General features: G+C 27.4%; 2 protein-coding genes across 2 annotated transcripts; one reads left to right on the top strand and one right to left on the bottom strand.

Moving 5' to 3' along the window:
• Positions 1 to 49: 49 nt before the first annotated feature.
• On the top strand, positions 50 to 15,525 carry LOC129969041 (zinc finger protein 182-like). The gene is made up of 6 exons (XM_056083446.1): positions 50 to 162; positions 882 to 962; positions 4,058 to 4,778; positions 4,872 to 5,016; positions 7,627 to 7,794; positions 11,587 to 15,525. Exons 3-6 carry the CDS (start codon positions 4,086 to 4,088, stop codon positions 12,273 to 12,275), a joined length of 1,695 nt encoding a protein of 564 aa, XP_055939421.1. The 5' UTR covers positions 50 to 162; positions 882 to 962; positions 4,058 to 4,085; the 3' UTR covers positions 12,276 to 15,525.
• Positions 15,526 to 21,843: 6,318 nt separating this feature from the next.
• LOC129968802 (longitudinals lacking protein, isoforms H/M/V-like) lies at positions 21,844 to 25,330 on the bottom strand. The gene is made up of 4 exons (XM_056083059.1): positions 25,229 to 25,330; positions 23,510 to 24,296; positions 23,256 to 23,409; positions 21,844 to 22,936 (listed from the first exon to the last, which is right to left on the bottom strand). The coding sequence occupies exons 2-4, from the start codon at positions 24,266 to 24,268 to the stop codon at positions 22,686 to 22,688; spliced, it is 1,164 nt and encodes a 387-aa protein (XP_055939034.1). The 5' UTR covers positions 24,269 to 24,296; positions 25,229 to 25,330; the 3' UTR covers positions 21,844 to 22,685.
• Positions 25,331 to 25,793: the final 463 nt, after the last annotated feature.

The raw sequence follows: 25,793 nt of genomic DNA, 5'->3' as shown, positions 1-25,793 counted from the left end.
TTTTAAAGTCCTCTTTAACAGCTCCCTAACTGTAAAAATTAACTGCATAATGGCGTCGATAATTTTCTCGATTTAATCGTAAATGCTTACCTCTTTGCTATTGTGGTTGATTATATTCTGCGATGGGAAATAATTATGAATATCGTGCGTATTTATGTGATTGTAAGTATACGTTATTATGTAGTGCATTACCACAACATAATATGTATAGACAAAAGATATATAGATCTTGCTTATATATATTTTTTTTGCTGTTCATTTGCTTATTTTCTTACATTAGAAAAATGAATGAAATAATTCAGATTAAATAAAATGTTTTGAAATGCAATGTTACTGATAAATCAACTTCATCATTACTTCTTAAATTTTTATAACTGAAATAAAAAATACTTTCAAAATTTAACGAAAGGGATCCGTCTGACAAACTTAAGCGATAACCATTTGTTTTAGAGAAATTACTTAGAAAGTTAAAATATCTGATGTAAGCAGTGATAAACTATTATAGTAAAAAAATAATAAAAGATTAAATGATTAAGTTCATCAAAAAAATCATAAGTAGCTGAAAATTATTACATGTGTATTCTTTACACATCTTTTAGGAATTCATAGCTGAAATATAAACTGTAGTATAGTCGTTTAACAAATTATATTGTTCTGATTTATGTATTCTTTTAATATATTTCATTGAATACATATTTTGTTTAACTATTTTCCACTTTTTTCTTATTAGTTTTTATGCCAGTCTCTAAAAATATTTAAGGGTATTTCCTTTTAGTAAAAATGATGTATTTGCATGTCTTTAATATTCTTTTGATTTATTTTGTAATTTTTCAAAAATGCAAAAAACTTGTATTATTGAAATCCAATTTATATATTTGTAGCTTTCTGGCATAAACTTTTTTAGAAAGTGAAAGCACATCTAAGAGGAGCAGTTTCGTTGTTTGAATTTGGAGCCATTTTCTGTAAGCATTTTAAAAATTTATACTTTGTTAAATATTAAGATAATATTTACGCTGGCAATTGTAATTGTCAAGTTCCTATCTGTTTCATAACATACAATTTGTTATTATTGTTTACAATTTGTTAGAAATGCCAAATGTTTATATAAAAATAAATATATATTTATGAAGATGAGCAATAGTAAAGCATATGCATTTTCACAAAATTACTTTTTAAAAAATGGCCTCATAAATGAGCACTACTTAGAATCATTTTTTTTATGTTTAGTTGAATCTTTAATAACCAAAAAAATGTGTACTTTTTATTCTCAAACTAGTTACAGCATGTTTTTATGAACTAATATCATGGTATCTGCCAATGCCAAGATTTAAAAATGCTTTATACTGCAATGAATTATCTATATAATATGAATATATTTCATCTGTAAATTCGTTCTAAATTCATGAAAATTGTTAAAACTTCAAAAACTAGTATATAAAATAACATCTAAAAATCTGAATAACTTATTGAATTCTTTACCATTAGCATGTAGTCATCTTTATCAACCATGTATAATGATGAATTAATGAATTTGGCAACTGTATTATAAAATATCTATACAAGGTGTCATGAGCCAAATTTTAAGGATAGTAAAATGCATTCAAAGATGCATTTTTTTATAGTAATATGGGGTCGGAGGTGAAAGTGTAAGCAGAAAAAAACAAAAAAAATGCCAAGGAACAGGAACAGTTTTTTTATTTACATAATATTTTTAGAGCAAACAATATACAAGTTTAGTGACATATATAAATAAAAATGAAACTCTCCAGAAAAATATTGAGAAGTTTTGGAGGTTTATTTAGTTTACATTATTAAATGGTCTGTAAAACAATTTTATTGCATTCATATGTCATTATGATTCTTTGTTTTGGGGGAACATTTTGTGCAAGATGCAGCAATTTCCACTCTTTGAGATAACAGACATGCATCTTATGTACTTGGCTACAAATTATAACAAAAGAGAAGTGTTAAGGTTGTACAATGAATACTTTCCCAAGAGAACAAAATAGGATTTAAAAAAATTTCTGCTTTTACATGCTAACTTTGTGAGAGTGGTTCATTTCATATATCTGGACATGGGCCGCCACTGGACCCTCACCATTTCTCGATTTCTCAGCATATATTTTTGATTTCCTTAAAATAATAACAATGCCATATAAAAAAGGGTTTCTTTATGTGTACTTATGCATGAAGTTTGGTCCATGAATTCAGAGATATCTTGTATATACAGGTCCGAAAAGATTGAAATGCTGTTTAATTCTTTACCTATTAGAGATGAGTAGACAATATGAATTGGCAAACTATTTCAAAATAAGACCACGTGAATGAAAAATTTTCCTATTAATTTTTGAAAAGTTATGCATTTTAAATTTTCATGCATCCCTTGTAGACAAATTCAGTCAATTAGAAAGTTTATCTTATCCGTCCATCAATATCATTAGAAAAACTTCATAACTGTATCTTTAAAACCAATTGAATTATGATACAGAAAAAAGTTATTGAATTATGCTGTGGTGGTAACCTCATAAACAGTAACAACCTCCAGACACGAGTTATCCCTTTTGTCTAGTGGTTATATTACGCGGCTACAAAAAACTAACGTTGCGAATTTGATCCTCAAACAAGCACATTGGTGACCCGGGTTCTGAACTACCAAATGCAATCTCTGTGCAGCTGTCATGGTGCCATTTATCCACAGCAAAAAGTTGTCAGATTCACTTGATGCAATAGCAACCACTCACACACGCTCGACTCGACGAAAACCTTCGCCGCTAGTCATAGTACTTGGTGCAATAAAATTGTTTGTTTCTCCACCGACTCACTGATGGGGGAGTATTGTGGTGGTAACTTGATAAACAAATAACAGCCTCCGGACACGAGTGATCACTTTTGTCTAGTGGTTATGTTGCTCGTCTATGAACCCTAACGTTATGAGTTCAAACCTCAAACAAGCAGAATGCCTTTTTTTGCATCACTTTAAAAAAAAATTTCTTACTTCTTCCATTAAAAAAAAATAGGGGCCAAATTGATATTAGAAATTTCTAGATCACTAATGTAATAGCATTTGTTAAAAAAAAAAAAAAAAAAAAACTTTACTATAACTTTAAAAGACAGGTATAAACAATCTGTCTATGCGAGCAGAAGATGCATGCAGCCCTCCATTTAATTTTATGCATCTCTCAGTTGACGCACATAATAAAAAAAAAAACGTGAAGACAGGCATTTTATAAAATATATTTTAGAAAGATCTTGTGATTGTTTTTAATTCTGGTATAACAGAAATCTAAATCAATGATAATACAGAACATACATTTAGAACTTAAAATATGTTTCGAACTTAGCATCTTGTTTGAAAAGCAATTTGAAACTTTCTAATAAAACTATTTTATCAGAGGTTAATGCAAAATTAAAAAAAATTAAATTCCGATTGCACGTACAAATGAAGTCCAAAATCTACAAATTTCATTAACAGTGTTATATAATTTTTATTTTCTCAGAGTTATACCTGTCATATTATTAATATTTACAGTTATTAAAGATTTGACTGCTAATTAAAATTACATTTTCAGTAAATTCATGTAATATTAAAACATTTTAAAATTAATAGTTACATTTCAATATTTATTATACTAAGTTGAAATTTATAATAATATTTTGATATATGACTGCAAACATGGCAGTGTGTTTCACAAGTTCACTATGAGAAACACACTGATTATGCAGAGCTTGCTCTAGATGGGTGGTGTCCATGTTTGTGGGCACCACCCATCAACTTATTTCCTATCCGTGCAGTAGGAGATAAGTTGTTTGTTTGTTTTTTAATTTAGTAGCAAAATTCATGTGTATTCAACTTATTGATCATGTGTTTTTTCATTTTATTTCAAAAAATTTACTGGCCCGTGGCAGAAAGGGTTAAAATCCTGGACCTATACTTGTTTATGTTATTGAAAAATTATTTAACCATTTGAAATTTCTACATTAGTTTGTTAATTTTAAAGAAATGTATTACTTCTGAAAACATAAAAATAGTTTTATGATAATACTCTTCTTTATTTAGGTAAAGATTATCCATCATTTGCATTACTATGGCTCAACAATACCGTTTGAAATGGAGTAATCACATGAGTAATGTAGTAGATATGGTCAAGGAACTTTTTTCAACTGAAACATTGGTTGATGTTACCCTTGCCTGTGATGGAATGAGTATAAAAGCACACAAAGTAATACTTTCTGCTTGTAGTCCATTCTTCCAGACATTGCTTTCAGAGAATCCCTGCAAACATCCCATAATAATCATACCTCATATGAAATATAGTGAGCTGAAACCACTTGTAGAATTTATGTATGAAGGTGAAGTAAGTGTGACTCGTGACCAATTAGCTACTCTTACAAAACATGCACAGCAATTAAGAATTAAAGGGCTTGCTGAAATATCCTTTGGAAAGACTTTCATTAATGAATCACCTGGTGCAGCAGATCTTGCATTTAATCCACCTGGGGAAGTTTCATCTTCTAATGAATATCCAGGAGATAATGTACCTGAACAGTGTCTGAGTAGCTTTAACTATAATGATAATTCCAAAGAAGAAAAAGCTAAAGCTCAGTCATCAGATATTGAAGAATTAACAAACAACATTTTAATAAATGCAAATAACCATTATGAGGCGTCCCAAAGTAATGATTCTTTCCAGAATTCTGTACTACCTGAATCAGCTGATATAGATCATTTTCAGATTGAATCATCAAAATCTCTAGAACAAATCACCATGCCTAATCATGTAAGTAGGAGAAGAATTAAGAATTTTGTCATCTACTTTGAAAGTAGTTGTATTACTTTTTAAACTCATTACACCAATATTTAATTTTTACAGTTCTCAGATGTTGCAAACGATTTGACTACTCTACAATCTCAAGAGAAGAATCCTGAAAGCAACATTGACTGTTTTTCAGATGCAAGTCAAATGTCAATGCCTTTTGAAACTATAGACTCAAGTGATCAACCAGAAACTCTAGAAGGTTATTACTTATGTCTATTTCAATTTTAGATATAAATTTTTAAAACTGTTTTTCACTTTCATAATTAATAATAATTTCATAATTTAGAAAAAAAATTTAAATCTAAGCTAGTGTTTGAATTGAAAACGGGAAAAGTCATAACATTTTTTAATTTCAAAGCAAAATATAAATTAAAATTAATGGTTTATGAAATAATTACATTTATAATTCTTTTAATTAAATAATGCTATTTTAATTATTTTTTTAATGTTTTAAATTTTTGTAAAATACTTTTTGCTAGCAGTGATGCTCCATGTCATTTGAAATTATTCTTTATTGCGACTATATATTATCAAACCTATCATTAAATATATCTGTTGGAAGTTGCTTATAATACACGAGTCTTCTGTTGGAGATTATATTTCGTACAGAAAGCTACAGATTTCTTGTTAGAAACATTTGTTAACTAAGAAAAACTTTTATTCAATTGTTCATGCAATATTTAAAATATACCAAATATAGTTGTAATTTGTCGTATATATATATATATATATATATATATATATATATATATATATATATATTCATCATTTGTAACTTTAAAAAAACACATTAATAAATTGTTTGTAAATTGACATATGTCCCTTCCCTTTCTCCCCCCCCCCCTTTATTTATCCATTTATACTTCCAAACAGCCAAACCAGTTTTTCCATTCATAATGTTTTCTTTAAAAAATGCATAATAAAATCTTGAATATGATGCCATTTCTAGTCAAAAGTGCTTATCCGACTTCAATGATTATTTCTTAGAGGTTACGGTTATTTTATCAGAGTTCTATTGGAGACTTAAAGGATATAAAATTTGCTTATTAATTTTTTTTAATATTATCTGTCTATTATTATGTATAATTTCCTTTATAAAAACTATGCAACAACAAGAAATCTTTTTAATATACTTCACAAACATATCCTAAAATTGACTAAAATGAAGCTCATTAAATCCATGTGTATTTTTTTAGCATTTCTTTCATGACTGTACAATTATAGCTGTATATTAATTTATAAGATCCAATATAAAGTTAAATTGATGCTTGCAATTATAAAAAGTTACTAAATATCTTAGTCTTTTTAATTTATTTAAAAATTTCGACCTTTCATAATTGGGGTTTGACGCTTTGAACTAGTGTCATCATAGATTCACGACTAGACTAAATATTTGTCTTATACATGTTCCATAAAAAAAATCTATTTGAATTAAATGCTTTCTAAATGGGAATGGGTGGATGTTTGCAAAAGGATGAGATCCAGATAAAGTACCGTCTTTAAATAAAGTGCCAATAGTGTAAAATTTAAAGATCTGTTGCAAATATCCTAAGTGGCTTCAAATTCCTTCATGTTAATTTAACATAACAAAAGAAACAGAAAAAAGCCCCTTCATTATTTTATAAAGTTTTGCATTTATTGTGTAATTGAATTTAAAAAATTTCATTTGTATCAATAAGTTTTTTAACTATTAATTTATCTAATTATTATAAAGATATGGAAATAGATTTTTGCATTTGATTTATAATCATCTTTCTTGGTTTTTTTCCCCATCTTAAAACAATTATATATTCATATTTTTGAATGTATGGAATTTGTTAAGCATAAAATCTATCTACATGCTAAAACATTTAAATTTATTGTAAAAAAAAAGATGCTCTTGAATGCATCTTTAAAATTTTGCAAAGAAATGTGTTGCAACAGGCATCTGCCAATGAATTGTTAAGAGTTCCAAATAAGCTGGAATAGAAACTTTGATTTAAAATTATTCCTTGAACCTGAATGTATTTTTTAATGTAAACTTTCCACAGGCAATAGTTTATTAAGGGGGGGGGAAGCGAAAACCACATTAAAATTTTTTTTAAATAATTTGATTTAAATTTTTTGAACAATAAAAGTACAGGTTTTTTTTTTTTTTTTCATATAAAATAGAATAAAATTATGTGCAAATATCTGAACTTAGGATGCTTTTAATTAAAATTTCTTATTGTGATTGATAGTATACCTAAGGGTGGATTTAGTGTATAAGCAGAATGATTATAAATATCCTCTTTATGTAGATTTTTATTACATTTTGTTATACTTGAGCTGTAATTTATCTACGAAACATTTTGTGATTTTTTTCAATTTCTGCAATCTATGTTTCTGACACTCCAAGTTTGCATATAACTAGGAAAATGAAATAAAATAATAATTTAGTTATACATTTATAAAAATTTAATTAAATATATGCATTTGGAAATTTGAATGAAATTATTTTACAAATGATTCTGGCATAAAATTATATAATTTTGAAGAATGTGCCATATAGACTGTGCATTTAAGACTTTTGGAATCTTAGATGGTATTGAACCCATAAGTCAGAAGGTCATGTGTTAAAAATAGATGAAATTAAAAAATGATGAAATGTTTTTTCTCAGCAAATATATTGTCATTATTTTGTATTGCATTCAAATCTTGTTTTATGTTTATTACAGCTGGAGCAAACAACTTTTTGGAAAAGCTCATGAAAATTAATTAATTTTAAGACTGGAAATTTTTGCTACATAAATAATAATTTCAAATTATTTTTTTTTTTTAATACTTTTAGATATTAAGTCTGAACTTATTGAATCAGATCCATCTATATCACCAATTCCTGGTCCCTCACATGATATTGAAGATCCTATGATGATGGACCAATCTAGTATATCTTCTCATGCAGATCTATATGAGGAAAGCAATGCAAGCTTTGCACCAATAGATTATCAGCCACAAGGTAATTAATCAGAAGTTTTATAGCTTAAAGTTGCTTTAACTTACGTATTATTTTCATATATATTATTAATGCTTTATTTAATAAATACTTCTAAATCAGAGAAAATATATTTTTAAACTTAAGTAATGAAGTTCGTTTTGCTGCTATATATGTAATTTTATTTAATTATTAGAAAAAAAGATATTTATTTTATGAACAGAACATTAAAACAAATCACTACTTTGATTAAGTTAGATTTTTATTTATTTTTCTCAATTAGCATGTGCAATTTTCTTTAAAATACAACAGTGGCTATCATTTCTATGAGATTTTTTAACTTATATTATGAGTATTTCAAGAACTTACCTTTGCAAGTTTTGTGATATCATGAATATTGCAGCATGTACTATTTTATAGTGCCAATACTTCCTATTTTTCAAATTTCAACCATTATTGAACTGATATCAAAATTTTTTTAATTAAAATAAAATCAATAATAATATTAAATATACTTAAAAATGACTCTGTAGTACTCTCAGATCTATACCATAAATTCAAATATTTATGAAACTTTAATTATCAGACAGCTTGCAAAACTGCTGCCAGAGCTTTAAAAGTTCACTGTACACGTAAAGTATTAATATATGCTAAAATAAATGAACCCTATTCACAAATCGGTTGAAAAGTTGGCAGTCTTCCATTGGCTTCCTTCCTTCTGCTTAATTTGCCGTGTCTAAAGTGACACTCATCTCTTCCTTATTATCTCCCCATATCCAATTGAGAGAAACGAATGTGATCCTATATGTCAATCACATCTATTATGTATCCTTCTTAAATTTTATCTGTAGTTTCATAATTAAATTTAAGGCTTTTATAAAAGTCGCTGTTTTGGTTGGTGTAGGATATTAAAAATTAATTATAAATAATACTAGATAAATATTTGTATTTTTTTTTTTTTTTCAACTTTTTAGTAATTTTTTTAATTCCTTACTGGTCTGTTTCTTTGCAATCTTTTTCATTAATATTTTGTGCTATATTTGAATTTGCTATTTTATTAAGTAATAGAATATAAATGTGTATAATTTTACTAGATGAGCCTTTTAATTTTTACCAAATATCTTTAATTAATGATTTCTGTTTTATAGTCTATCAAAAGCTATAATATATATTAAATATGTACTAAATTTAAAATAATATGTGTTTTATGGTAATTTTTTCTGTCCCCATCTATTAAATTTCAGAATAATATTTAAAATTAATCTATCTCCAAATAATGAACATACTTATAAATACTACAACAGTGCTTTTGGATGTATGTATTTGCTTTCTTTTGGGAAAACTTAGAAAATAAAATTCTTCGAACATTTGAAGGAAGTGCTGTTTTTAGAGAATCTTTCTTTCATGTATTATTGCTTTGTTTTTCATATACAAAGTATGCACTGAGAAAACACTATGTCATAAAAAATTCAACTTCATGATTTTGTTAAATTTTATTGCTTTAGACTGTCCAAGTACCAAAAATGCATTTCTAGAATGTTATCTAGAAATATATTACTATACTGTATGCTAGTACAATGACTTAATTTCAGTGGGCCAAGTGAATGAAACTTGGCTTGTTACCTCTTAAGTTGAATAAAAGCATTATATATATTTATTTATAAGCATAATATTTATTTATCTGTACATTGAAAATGTTATATAAATTTGCATTATATAAGTAAAATTTAATATTGCTATTCTTTAAAATGATGCATATTAAATTTGTGTGCAAACCATTGTAGTTATAACTTGTTGCTTACAATTGTCATCTAATCAAATAATTTATAAATTATCAACAAGAAAAGATATTCAGATACTCTAATGGTAATTTTATTAATATCATTTGAAAATGTTTAGCTATTGCTTACAAAAGTATAATAATTTGTTATATTTTCATTGAAACTGTGGAATTAATAAAAATCAGTGAATGTACTTTTAGGATTTTTTATTGTTTTTTATTTGCTTTAATTCTATAATGTAAAAATATTTAATTTCTGAACTTATGATGCTTTTAATTAAAATTTTTTATTGTGATTGATAGTATACTAAGGATGGATTTAATGTATAAGCAGAATGATTATAAATATCCTCTTTATGTAGATTTAAATAGCAATTTATAGCAATAGTTAATTTTAAATAGCAAATGTTACATGACATTTAGATGAGTTTTATTATTATCATTCAAATTCAATTAGTAATAAATTCTTTGTCATTATTTTTATTAGTAAAAGACAGGTACATAAAGATACCTTAATACTATTTTAATTTGCCACAATCTATGTTCTCTTTGCACTCTCAACATTTATAATTGTTTAAAAAACTTCTCTTGGTTCTTAAAATTGTACTTAAAGAAAATTATTGCAGATTTTAACTGTATGGATTTTTTTTTAATTAGTATTATTTTACTTGTTCCTCAAAACCAGCTTCCCACTAGAAAATTTCTTAATTTTTATTTTGCTGTACTCTGAACTTCAAAAGAGCATATATTTTCCTTAGAATTTTGAAAAAATTGTTGAAATATACATCCATTACTTATGGAAGAGAAGGAAAAAAATTTGCAATTTTATTTTGCCTTGAGATTATAGATATGCTTGTGAAGTGAGCACCCAATAGTAGTTTGAATAAAATTAGTATCCAGTAGTAGCTATCCAAACATACTTGCATTTTAACGTTATATCTGTAAAAATGATACTTGCTGCAAAGTCCTGTCTATCTTGGAATTGGAGGGGGGGGGAGGCAGCTGCTCTGTAGTTGATTTACTGCATTATTTTGAAAATACAGTGACTTTTGAAATCTAATTAAGCAAAATGGATGAAAGTACAACTCACTCCATCTGTAAATAGTAAATTTATTTTCTGCAAAAGAAATAAGATTTTTAAACAGTCACAATGTCACTGTGATTATTTGTAAATTATTACCTTTCTTATATATGTCATTTCATAAAAGTATTTAGTTTGTGTATTGTGTACCTTATAATTATTTTAAATATAATTATGATCATTTAAGGCCCATATTAATAATCGATATATAAACATAATGAGCAATAAGCAGAAGCTTAATACACTGTTTTTAATAATGAGAAAAACAAATGAGTACTTAAGAAAATTGAACCAATGTTTTTTTTTATACTATAGTCAGTGTATTTTCTGTAGGCAGTTCAAGGTCACATTTTCTACCATTTTACGTTTACCAGACAAACTATAACGAGGTAGAAAATGTGACCTTGAACCACCTACAGAAAATATAGACTATAGATAGTTAAGCACCAAAGAAAGATAAGATTAGTATATTTGTTAACTAAAGAATAATTTTAGTGCTATAATTAATTAAAATGTAAATTATATTATTTCATTATCAAGATAATAAGTTTAAAATTAACATTCAAATAATTATTGCCATATCGCACTTATAAATCAATCCATGTGCAGTCTATTATCAGAAAATATGTAATTTTTATTTTTGTAACTCTAGCTCACAAAATTTTTATTGATAAATAGCACTTTACCTAATATATATTGAGTTACAAAGCATTAACTATATGTCTGTATTGATGGTAATCAATTTCCAAGATCTTGCACAAGTTTTGATGCAGTTTCTTTAAAAAAATTGTTTTGAATTTGTTGTTTTGTAATATATTATACTGTTATTATGATTCATTTCCAAATTTAATAAACTAAAATTATGTTTTTAATGAGGAAAAAATTGTGTCAAAGTTTAATTTATTTAGATTTATGAAGCAATTATATCTATATATTTTGTTTTCTGCCATTGTAGGAAATACTTCAGTTATAAGGACAATATGTTTTTCAAAAACTGTGCCAGACAATGAAGAAGCTAAAAATGGTGGAGTTCCCATAACAAGGAAGAAATGGAAATACAGGTGCTACAGATGTAACTTATTAGTAGCATCAAGAGGCCATTTAGACATTCATATGCGTACACACACTGGAGAAAGGCCATTTAGTTGTCACATTTGTGGCAAAACAGCCGTAAGACAGCATGATTTACAATTACACATGCGAACACATTCAGGAATCAAACCATATGTTTGTCCTATTTGTGGAATGAAATTTAATAATTCAAGTAATTATCGACGACATTATAAAAGACGTCATCCTTCTGCTGAAAGAATAGTTCAGGTTTGTAAAGTATGTAATGAACAATTTGACAGTAAAGAACTACTGAATGGCCATTTGATTAATCAGCATTCAATAGAAAATTGTCATGTTTGTGTCATATGCCAAAAGAGTTACAAAAGACAGTATGACTTAAAAACTCATCTGCGAGTTCACTCTAAAGAAAAGCCGTATGCTTGTAAAGTATGCTACAAGTGTTTCAGTTACAAGAGTAACCAGATTAGACACATTCGGCTACATTTCAATAAGTCAAAAAATAATTCTGATTCGGAGAGACAACAGGAAAATGATGATGATCCAGATTTTATGCCTGAGACAGATCCATGATGAATTAAATACCACAAGTGTTAAACTTCACGTATGTTTTCTTTTTCATCTGTAAATTAAACCACAACTTTATCTAATATTATGTAATTAAAAAGAGGATGTTTTCTTGTATTTAATTTAGAGGATTCTTTTTGTTTTCTTTTATTATCAATGAATTCATTGTTAAATATTGATTTATTTCTGGTGTTTAATTCAGGACATTTTTTATTGCATTTTTATATTTTCAATATGTTGAGATATCATTCAACTTTTCTCAGTGAGAGAGAAAAAATAAGGAAAATTAATAAGTATATTTTGTTAGTTACATTGTTTAAATTTATAATTTTTCTTTATAAACTATATTTTATTAGTACCAAGGCCAACAAATTTGTGGTAAAAGTCTGTGCCATAAAAACTTTTTCTGTAATACATATATTTAAATTTAAAAATATTTAGCATGCCAGTAATTGACATCATATCTAAAATCCTAATATGTTATTATTCAAATTATTTTCAGCAGTAAAATTACTGTTTGAAACTTCAATTGACTTAATGTAATCCTGGCTTATGTATAAATTTTAGTTGAAAAGAATATTTAGATTGTTTACCTTGAATCACTTCTGTAATTGACATTCTTCTTTACTAGAATAGAATGTCTGGTTCAAATAGAACCAAATGTTTTTACTTTTCGATTCTGAAACTTAAGAATTTGTGAAATGCTACTCACTTCATCTTTAAATTTTGTTTCTGAAGAAATATATCAAAACTGATATTACACACATTTAAAACATTTAATTCCAGCCTGAAATAAAATTCCTCATTGCTTGTTCTCATGTAAAATTTTTAGGACAGAAAATTCCAGTTGGAAGATTCTGAGGTGAAATTTTTGAAAAATCAAATGGCTAACCAAATTTTCTTTATATCCATTGACAGATTTCTAAATAAGCTACTTCATAGAGCCACTGAGGTCTAAAGAGGTGTGGGTAAGTTTATTAAAACAGATGCAATAGTTCTAGTTGCCAAATAAATTTTTTATGAACTATAAAATATTAGGATATTAATCTTTTTTATAGTATAATTGGTCAGGTTTCTATCTATTTAATTATGTTTTATTATGACAGTTTTATAAGCTACAAATATCTTCTAAAATAACAGTGCATATTATGGATGCTACACAATGATGGATCTTAAAAAATAAATAAAAATATATTCTTCTTTATAAAAATGGTTTAAAAAATGGCTCAAATCAAATTATTAGCATGATTTTTAAGTTAATAATGTGAAATTAGATAGATTAGTTTATTGAAAGAAGAATCCTATGCATGCACTATCCCAAAACTCCATTATGCGAAATGTCTGAATCTGCTACTATTTACATCCCTTTCTCTTTTCTGCTAGCTGTTATTTACTTTTAAAGCTTTTTAAAGTCCATGTTTCAAGATCTGATCTCATACTTGAATGGCTTATTATCAGAGATCTGAACAATTAACCAAACTTTTTTTTATGTTCTATAAATAATTTTTCCCTATTGTCAATTCCTTTATCTTCAATGCCTATTAATGTAATATGTATATTCAAGATTGTAATATCATTTTTGAATAACTAGAATGAAGTTATTTTCTACATTTAAGTTTATTTGTCATCATTTAAAAAAAAAAAAAAAAAAAACTATTGGGTTGGCAACTGTGGATTTTAAATGAGAAGGAAGATTAAAAATTTTTGCTTAAAAATATAACTTTAATCAGTTAAGTATTGTTTGTTTTTGTCAATGACTTTTTCTGTCTTTCAGCAGTGTCATAATTCCATGTTCATAAAACTTCTGCTTTTTGTCAACAATAAACTGAATTAAAAATGTGGTGGATGTGACAATATATTCCAACCTACTTCCAATAATTTTTGGCAACTGACCAAAGATGTGTGGGTCTTTGCATTGTTATGCTGGAAAACAACACCCATACGATTTGCCAATTCTGGCCGCTTTTCTTGAACTGCATCTCTCAGTTTGGTGAATGGCTGAACATACATGTTTAAATTAATCATTTGGTAAAAGTTCAAAAAGCAGAATTCCTTTATAATCCCACCAAACTGACAGCATAATCATTTTTGATAAATCTTAGCTTTTGGTGTCATCTGGGCTGGTTCATCATTCACGATCCTTTCCAATTAATGTTATTATAAACTATCCTCTTTTCGTCACTAGTAATCAGTCATTTTAGAAATGAATCAATTTTGTTGCGTTTCAGAAGCGAATAGCTGATGAGGTATCCATAAATCCAAGCTGTTTAAATTTTTTTGAATGCGGGTATGTGATTTGTTGAGTTTCTTTACAATCTCACTTATTGTGCTATGACGATCTAAATTGATAATGGCCTTGATATGGATTTCATCAACTTCAAATGAACGGCCAGATCGTTGTGAATTTTTCAGTAAAAAAAAATCACTAGAATGAAATTTGGCACACCAATTTTAACACTACCTTCCTTCTTGTATTCCCATGTTTCCATAGCTTCTTGTGTGCTTACAATGCATCCTACCTTTTTGGAAATAATATAATAAAATATGCTTCAGATGTCTGTCTTGTTCTTTCATTTTTAAATTAGGATAAAATTGAAACAAAATAAGCAACTGATATAATTTTTTTACTAAATTAAAAAAAATGGAAGTTCAAATAACAAAACAATATAGGTTATGTGTTTTCAACAGATTTACAAAATAAAAAAATTTACTAAGACCAACTATTGATCAAAGCCACAATCACTTAGTTGCCAACCCAATAATTGAAAGGTAAATAACTTGATGATAATAAATGATGTGTAATTTCTGTCTTTAGAAATAGTATATATTATCTGTATTTCTTGTTAGATTTAGAATATTTGTTAGATCTAGAATACCAAATATACTTTACTAGAATACCAAATATACTGAAAAAGTGAAATTCAGAACTTTTTTTAATTAAAAAAAATAAGCACAATAATATAATATTATTATTGCACAAATATATTTATATCTGAAAAAAATTAAACTTTCACCTGTAACTTCTGCAACATTAATTCAATTGCCATATTTGTTCTCAAAATAATAAATATTTGTAAATTTATTTAATAACAATACTTTTTATTATTGTAATGAAATTAATTTGTTTTCCTTATTAAAATTATTTCATCCTGGTGTTTTTCTCCCATTACTCATGTAAGATATGAAGATATATCTTACTTTTACCATATAAGTTTCTTTTAAAAACATGCTTTTGATAAAAAATGTGTGCTTTAAAATTTTGTAGATATCGTGTAACTTTAGAAGTAAGGAATGATGTTTTTTTTTATTATTATTATTATTTGTACATTTTTAATCATTCCTGTTCTTTCTTGTAATGTAATTAGATGTTTAAATAAATCTTTCTTGTCACTTGAAATTTTGTTTGCGTATTGTGCTGCTTTTTTTTTTTTAATTGATAAACAACAATCCACTGAACTATTATGAAAATTTCAAAACATATTCAATACATTTTAAGCTGATTCTGAAAATGATACTATTTACTATCCTTCGCATTAAAATATTCAAATTCAAGAAACAAATTATTTGATTAGTTTAATTTCATTTCTTTCGGTTCCAAATTTAAATTTAGCTACTTCAAGGGAGATGATAAAAAATTTTTTTAAAAAGTCAATTTTTAAAGTTATATTAGTTGTTAAGTACCTCTCAAAATTTGATATACTTTATTGAGGATCTAGTGAGACAAAAGTTTTAATATGAAATTTTCATCAAACAATAATCTCAGAAAATCTGCTGGTGCTTAATTTTATTAACTTTTTTGCTGAAATGGTTTGAAAATAATGTTATGGTGTATATGCTTACCATGTTAATATTTGCATTACTTGAAATGTCAAATTTTTGTTTCATGGAAGTTTATCAAAAATTTTGAAATGTAGTTACAATTTTCTATCAAAAAATTAACCAATCAAGCTCTAATCTAAACTTAAAAACTCTTCATATGCTTCTTTAAGTCAAATAGTTCTCTATCATACAAGGAACAAAGCTTAAATATCCCTTTGCTCATTGAGTAACTCTTAATAGGTAGACATCCTTATATAGTAATAATTATATGTAATAATAATTAACATTAAAAGTGGGAAAATATTCATTTACAAGATGTAGATCTAAAATTATTCTGCACTTACATATTTATTTTTATTATTAGCAGAGATGTATTGGAACTCTACATGCTTGATCTCCAGCTACTAATTTTGGCACGTATATACCTTGGTAGGTAAGAATGTGTACATAGGAATAAGATTTTTGAAAAAGTTCAAGTTAAGAATTTTAACTAATTAGAAATAGTTTAATTTCTAATTAGTTAATCTTAATTAAACTGACTTTCAGCATTTTTCCCATGATAATGTGTTAAAATATTGCACAAAATTTCATTTTACATGATTTTAAAATTTAAAAAATTGCCTTTTTGATGATACTAATTTGGCAAAAAAAGTTTTTTTGAATATATATATATATATATTTGCTTAATTTTCAAGAAAAGATTACATTGTTGCCTTGACATATAAAACATTTTCATTGTTTCTATCATCCATGATCATTTTCTTCCATTGTTGAAATTTAAGGAAGGATTTTGTTTAATATGTGTATAGTATACCAGATAGATAAACTGACGTCACAATATTGCAAAATTTATAGGATAGATGAACCTTATATATATATTTAATGAGGCTATGATATTATGCTGCTGGTCTCCATTAGAAAGCTTTACAAACACAATGTGCTAGACAATTAAAGTTATCATCTTTAATGTCTAGTAATATTAAAGGTGTTATGGATATGAAGTTATATTTATTTACTTTCACATATACATAATAAAGAGAAAGTTTAGTAATCATCAAAAAATTCAAACTCAAAATTTTGGCAAATCGCCACATTTTAGACCTTCCTGAGTTAAAACATTTTTAAAAAATATCCATCTGTAACAAAGATAACTAAAAAACAATTTGAGCTAGACGGTCTTCACACCAAATATGCAGATTTCTATCAAATTTTGAATAAAATCTGTTCAGAGGAAGTCCAACTGTTTGAATATAAGTTAACATAACTACAAAACAAAGAGAGCTAGAAAAATAAGATTCAGCATACAGATTTAACATCCATGGATTAGACACCTTTTAAATTTTGAGCCAAATCTAACTATGGGTTGATTCTGTCAGTCAGAAATAAGTAAATGTGATCATCAAAAACACAAATATATGAAATTTGGTATGTGACTTTGTGGCTACAAGTGCAGTTTTGTGTCACATCTTTGTTTCAATCAATTGAAAAAAAACATGTCTAAAACACTAACTCGATTTTTGGATATTATTAACCGCATGCCAAGGATTAATCGCCAAACATCACATAATAGTAGACTCGGTAAGAATGCTTAATTTAATGCCATAAGTTAATATTTCATAACTATTGTATGCCAGTGATATGCAAGACATTTTCTTTCCATGTAAGGCATGACAAATTTATTAGAGTATGATAAAAAAATTCCGGGAAGACCACTCCCACTGGTTTTTCACTGAAATTGAAGATAATCACTATCCTAAATGAATCAACTAGTTATCAAAGATAACCAGTTTTGTTAACCATAAATGTTAATATTTTAAATTGGAAATAATTTACTTTTAGTATGCTTATATTTTTCAGCATATAGGATGATTCTGAAGCATTTTACATAAATCGCATATTTTTTGTGACTTGTCAATCAATCACATTTCATTTAATTTTATTATCTTGATAAATATTCTATTACATAAGCAATCTAAAAAAAATAAGAATTAAATTAAATATATTAAAACATTATGGTTATGTAAACAAAAAACTGCTTCTAAGAAAAGATGTACTCAAATTTCACGTAATATTAAAATATTACTATTTAGAATTTTATCCCATTTTCTTTATATGAATTATATATCATGGTTATTAAATTCTTTTTTATTATTTCTAACACTCTAACTATGTTAGACTTGTTCAAAAATTTACAATAAACACTAATATGTATATCAGGTAGTGTTTTACAGATATATCATTAGACTTGTAGCTACTAAATTCCAGGCATACATACTTTAGAGGGGACTTTAAGAAATTTCTGTAAATTTTTTAATTAATTAGAAAGTAACCATGTTGGCTATTTCTTGGCATTAAATATTGTGACACAAAAATAATGTTTAAATTACTTTAAAAAACAAAAAATATTCAGAGTATTTGTTATGTGATTTTTTCTTCTCAATTTTAAATTGTTAAAATCTATTTTGATTACATATTTAAACATACAGCATATTTTTCTTTACTATAATAAAATAATTATAATTTATCATGTAGCATTATCTTTTTATCACATTTTCCAATGTTAAAAAATTGCTTCTTCAAATATAAATTGCAAAGCAGATTTTACATTGTGATAGACGTAAAATCATAGATAAATTAATACACACAGAAATAATCTCATTTAATCATTGTTTTTTAAAATTGAATTTCTTAGGATTACCTTAAATGGTTCAAAAAAATTTGCAATGGTTGATTTAGTTTCATTCAAACCACTGTATTTAGTATCAGAAACACTTGCAAATGAAAATTTATGATGGCTATGTTTTTATTTTATTGGGTTTTCAATACAGGCAATTAATATAGATGCTTACTGTTTTGAATACTTCGAGAAAAAACAAATGAGCACTTAATCAAAAAGCTTATAAGCATACTTTATATATCCTTAGAACATATTAATCATTTCTTTGAAGACCAGATAATTTTTATAATATAAAAGAATTTTTTTTTAAAGATTATTCTTCAAAATATAGTCTGGACTGATTTGTGTTTGTATACTTCTTTTAAAAGCTGAAATCTATTTTAAAAGTATTACTGAGCAAGTTTATTCCCAAAGGTAAAAAGTACTACAACATCTCACTTTTAGGCAGAATGGCTCATAACCAAAAAATCAATACCATTCAATATATTGGGCCAACAAAAGTAGTTGTAAATTCATATGCTAAATCATTTCAAACTAAAGGTTCGAATTTCTTTTCATCCCTGAATAACATAATTGGAGTTAAAGTTAGATGTATAGATAGTAATGTTTTTTACTAAGTCATAACATACAGTTTTCTTTATATGTAGCATCTGCATCACAAGATACAATTTAAATCAGATACTCCAGATGAACTTTATTCAATATTGAAGAATTGCATATAATTTTTTTTTTTAATCTATTAGAGTGATCTCTCCCTAGCTCCCTTTATTTCCCACTTACATGGAATGGCAGATAAAACCTAGTAAAATTGCAGACTTTGGGTAAAACCATGAATGCCTTTGCCTGGCATTGGGAAATAATCGTTACCTAATATAGATATTTGACAAATTTTGTAAAAATTATGTTTTAAAAAGGAACCTACCTAATATGGATAGCTACAAACATATCTTCCATTAGCAATAGAGGAGAAATACCATCTTTACTGAATCTATTATAAGAGTATGTATTTTCAAAATTTCTCCAAATTACTTAAAATGAAAATTTATCATAAACAGTTGTAGACAATATACTGAATTTCACTGACTTAAGGTGACTGACTACCATTGAAGATAACATTTTTTAACTATGTAAGGCAAAAAAAATTTCTGCCCAAATCTTAAAAAATCTTTCTTTTCATTTTATTTCATCTAAAAGCTGAGATACATCTCATTAAAAAATTGTTGCTTACTATTAAGTTCACTTCTCAGTCTACAACAGTACAATGCAACGAACCTTATTTGTTAGCATTTTTTTTTAATTTTAATTCACAAATATTTTTATAATTTTGTTAATGCACACCCATAACTTTTTGAACCTATTTTCTTAATTTCTTATTGGCAATATCTTCACTCTTCCAAATATTTGTTCACATCGTATTTTTCATTTAGACTTCATGTCAATATTCTTTTGAAAATAAATAAAAAAAATCGTTTTTTGCTCTGAAATAGATCCAAAACAATTTGTTGTACTATTTTTCAATTTAATAACAGTGGGACTATGTTGAGTGTAATAAACAGTTGCCTAGAGATCCAAAGTATTTTGTTTAAGAATGTATTTGCAGTTCAAAAAGATATTCATTACCACCTAAAAAATAAAATACGAGCAAAGTTCAATACAAGAAAGAGAAGGTTTAACATGGGTGCAGAATTTGCATTTTTTAAAGAGGAAATACTTTTTTTTTTTACAGAATCTATATTAATTTTATAATGAATTATCAACTATTAACATATCTCTAACAATAATTAAAATTTTCAGGGAATGTTTTGTACATTACTTTCATAAATTGAACTAAAGAATTTGATATACATACTTTATTTGTAGGGTTTATAATTAGAAAATAAGTAGAATGTATGTTTTATTTTGATATAATTTTACATTTCAATCTATATATTTAGGACTTTAGTTCATTTTAAGGTAACTATGTTATGCATAAAAAGTATAAAGAAAATTACAATTGTCCCATAGCATTGCGTTGGTAGCCGTTTCGGTCAAATTTTATCGATGTCAAAATCTCACGTCAGAATATTTTGAAAACTATATAATTTACAATATACTTTATTACAAGAGTAGTTATCAGTAGATAAGTCTGAATGAAAGTGCAAAGTCATGTAAGATTGGTTATCTTCTGTCCCATTTTCCCTGGTTTGATTGTGCAGGACATATGCGAATGCATACTAGATTTCTGTAACATCTGCCAACAAAACTCGTATTTTTTTTTTCCAATTCCTGCTAATTGCAGTTTTTTTTTTTACTATACTAAACCAAAATCACGATTCACATGCAGACTAAAAATGGTTCAATTTTATTTTGATTCTATACTGAAGTGTCCATATTTCTGAATTGCCAAAGCACTGTTTAGTTAGCACTTTAAAATGCTGTATTCAAATAAAAATCGGATGCAATTGCTCAGTTTTTGGAAATGGTTCAAGTCGTTAAGTTCCCTTTAAAAACATGCCTATATATATATATTGTTTTTCCTATTAACTTGATTCTAATACTTTTGTGTGTATATATATAATGTTAACTAAATTGCATATTCTGATCCCAATACTTACAATCAGTTCCAAAATTATTCATCTACCCATCATTTATTATTTCATAAGTTTAACTTAAAATTTCAAGCTGCCTATGAAGGTATAAAGGCTATAGCAATTTAAAGACTACATTGCAACCTTGCTAATATAAAACATTTTTTAAATTATATTGTATAAATAACGTTTTAATTACAATATTAAAATATGTAAAACTTAATGAAATCCAGTTTCTTTTTATTTACATTTAATTGCCTCTAGTTTCATAACTTATCTCTAATTCAGTTAATTTTTAAAAAATACTTTTTGAAAAAATCAATTCGTAGTAACATTTGAAGTTGAATGCTGCGATTTACCATTCATCTAGCTGAATTTAAGCATTATACAATGGAGCTTATAAATTCTCAAAATGAAACAATTCATTCAAGAGGCTTTATCCAAAACCTTAGTAAGGTAGGTGTCATAAGATTTGCAATGAATATAATTATTTTAAAAGAAGGTCAAGGACTTAATACACAAAAAAATGTTTATTAACAATAATGAGAATAAGATTTACAATCGTTTTTACAGACGAATCTCCAGGAGCATAAAATGCTGTACAAACACTTCATGGAGATTTAATACCACCAAGAGTACATACATTCATACATTAGTTACAACATTTACAAATAAATACAATTCTATAGAACCTGAAAGAGAAACCTTGTATACCCTTCACATTTTAGTCACCTTACCAATGACTACACATATAGAAACACTTAACTATACAATATAAATAGAAGGAATGAAAGTTAACTCACCGTAAATTTAAGTATAGAGGTCCTCTTCATAGATGTCTTCTTAGAACGGCAGGAGCGGTAATATTAACACATCAGAAACGAAAGCGGGAACGCGAAACGCAATACTGAAAATCTCAGGCGGCGAGCAAACAATTAATCATAGCAATTATACAAAAGAAATAAACTTCCAATACCAATATACTTAACTACAATTAATATCAATATACTTACACTAAAATACCACTAGCTTAAAATATTTAAGATTAAAATAAAATGTCAAATTTAAAATTGTCTATATTTCAGCAGCTGGTGTAGTTAGAAGTCTTCAAGCTAGTGATATTTTACAACAAATTTATTAAGTCATCTAGCCATTAAGTAAATATTACTTAATGCTTAGACAATCAATACTATGAATCCAGGTAATGAAACTGCCTAGACTCATTAAGTGATTAATCAAAGCTACACTAATTTAATTTTTAAGGAAATCCAGCATAATGCTAAATACTTGCAGAAATTACTTACATATGCAAAATTGAACTAATCATGGGTCGTCTCCGACCAAATTGTTTTATCAATTTTCAATTAATATTAAATTGGTGTAGCTTTTTCTTAAAAAGACATTACAATCCAACTCGACATTATATTTACCTTGAGGTTGAGAATCCTGTGGAACAAGAGCAGAATTGTCTTGGAAACTAGTACCTGGATGTGAAGAAACACTAGATTGGTCCATATACATCATCATAGAATTATCAGTACTATGAGATGGGCCCGCAACTGGTGACATAGGTGGGTCTAATTCTAATAGTTCAGGTTTGATATCTAGAATTAAACAAAAAAAATTTAAAATTAGGATCGATTCATAAGATTTAATTAATTGCAGTACATCTATGATTTTCAATAATAGAACTTGATCGCTAGAGCTTAATTATGATTAAACGAGTAAAGTTTCAGGTCAACTTAGAATTGACCACACAATTGATTCGTACAGAATTTACTATTAAAGAGCAATGCAAAACCAATGTACAATCCGATATTGCCTACAAATTAAAAAATTAATCTATAAATTGTATTACAAATTAAAAAGTAAATTATAAATTTTATTTTTCAATAGCACCAAAATATTGGTAATGAAACGCACCTGGTGGACTTTCTGGTTGTTGATTCGCACTCATAGAAGTGTCTGATGACATTGATGTAGGGACTAAATTTGAGGAATGATCTGTGCTACTCCTAGGCCTCCTCTGCATTTCCATACTAGAGGACATTGCTGCTCTACTTCTCCGATTTTGGAGCTACAAATATTAATATATATTAGAACCGTCACATTTTATAAGACAATTGCACAACTTCACTTGCAATAAATACAACAAATAAAATAATGCATTTACTTACATCGTCTGTTGTTAAGGTTTGTTCTAGTAATTTTGCAGGCTCCACCCCAAACTCACTTTCATCTGCTGATGCAGGCTCCTCTATTTGAGGATCTTGAGACACCACAGATGTAGCTTTTTGGTAAGAGTTACTATGGGATGGCAGCGATTGCATAGGCACCTGAGATTGTAAGTTTGAAAACTGTCCACTAGTATTGTCCATTGTAACATCACCCGATAACTCCTCAATATCTGGAGAATGAGGTTGTTTAATTTTGTGATCATTCGAATCGTCACTGCGATTCGAGTCGCTTAAAGACCGTTTTCTAACTCTACCTCTCCTACGTTTGCTTGGCGGCGGTGTTTCTGTTCGAGGTACAGATCGGTGACTTGGTTCATCCTGAGCACTAGAAGATGAGTTCTTTTCATTTGGCATTTCAGCTAGCCCTTTGACTCTTAACGTCTCTGCTGTTTTCATAAGGGCCGATAGTTGCTCCTGAGCAACATTCACTTCACCATGATACATAAACTCAATAATAGCCTTGAGTTCTGTATATTTCATGTCTTTAAGTATCACAATAGGGTGCTTGCATGGATTCTCTAGAAACAAAGACTGGAAGAAAGGACTACATGCAGAGAGAACCATTTTGTGCGCTTTTAAGCTCAGCCCATCACAGGCAAGTGTCACGTCAACCATTGACTCTGTAGATAAAAGATTCTTGAACACATCCATCATGTTGTTCATGTGGTTGTTCCATTTTAGACAAAATTGTTGAGACATGGTAGCACAGATGAAGATGACTAGCAACCTGAAATAATAAAAAAGCTATGTAACAAAAATAAATTACATTCTTCCCTCGTAGCCCCCCCCCATTTTCTAACATATGTTATCGTACAGTTTAATCGGCGAAAAATTTTTAAGTCCGCTCATTAAATTTTACTACATACCAAAAATGCCTGAAAAGTAAATACACTCGTAACCTATGGCTTAAAGCAAGTCATCTACGACTACCAACGATTACTGGAAATGTCAAATCGATCCTCCGCATTAGACGCAATGCGCCATTTTGCGAACTACATCTACATACGCCGCCATCTTGATTTCGGTTTAGCAAGAAAGACCGCAACAGTCGTACGAACATTTACCTTTTCAGTTCTCCATTTTACAGTATTCAATTTAACTGCGTTATTTAAATTACAGCTATTAAAGATGAATGAAACGTTAACCGAAAGAAAGGAAAGAACATTTCAAACAGTACCCAAGATATCTACACCTAGTACGTACTTGAAATAAGAATTTTCTATCCTTACGACAAAATTTATTTACTTGATAATACGACAAAATCGACAATTCTAAAATTTTCAATGTCATACTACAGCAGTTCCGAAATCGAGAACATTAAAAAAGTTACAATTAGCAGTTTCGAAAGCGAGAATATTGAAAAAAATTACAATTTCCAAAGGCAATCTAAACCCATTAATAATTGATCTTTTTTAACTCCTCCGACAAAAAGTACTACCAATGATTTAATAATAGCTGACATATTTAACGATTCGAAAAAATTTCAATATAGTTAACTACATTAGTTCCAATAGTGACAGTATAGAATAAGTTACTATTTCCAAAAGCAATCTAAATCCATCAATAATATTACGAAAAAAACAAATATAATAAATCAATAATCAGTTTCAAAATAACAATTAAGAATAAAATTAGCAATTACTATTATTTAAAACTTACACAAAAAAACGATAAGAGATGCCCTTTATCGACAGCGATAAGCGAATATATACATCAATGAGCGACTGCCGGAGTCTGAATGGGAAATGGCGCAGAGACGCCAAAAATTTGTATTTATAGTCAGTATTTTCCTTGCCAGATACAAAGCAAGCAATTTCGGAGTTTTGAGGCTTACACAAAAGCTTATGCGATGTTCAAACCGTCTAAAATTTCAGTTTTTAAAACATATGAAGTATACTAGTGCTTATTATACTCAATTTACTTACTTTCATCTTTTATACTGCAGTTTTTTAATTCTTATTTTGTATTTTTGGATTCAAAAGTTTCCCTCTCACCTCATTTTTAAAATGATGACGTCATTCATGTGATAGGAAGTGAAGCAAAGAAAACAATGATTCCAATCAATTGGGTTGCCATAAATGCCTTTTTATTAAAAAAATATATTTCCTAATGGAAAAGGAAAGATTTTTTTCCATAAAAATATTGAGTTTTAATTTCTGAAAACTAAATGCACTCAGTTCAAATGAATCATATTTTATACGTTATAACCATACCATATTGTGGC

The sequence above is a fragment of the Argiope bruennichi genome, chromosome 5 (genome assembly GCF_947563725.1).
Source record: "Argiope bruennichi chromosome 5, qqArgBrue1.1, whole genome shotgun sequence".
NCBI classification, from domain to species: Eukaryota; Metazoa; Arthropoda; class Arachnida; order Araneae; family Araneidae; genus Argiope; species Argiope bruennichi.
Note: the sequence above shows the minus strand (reverse complement) of the source record. Positions and strands in the feature narration are given on the sequence as shown.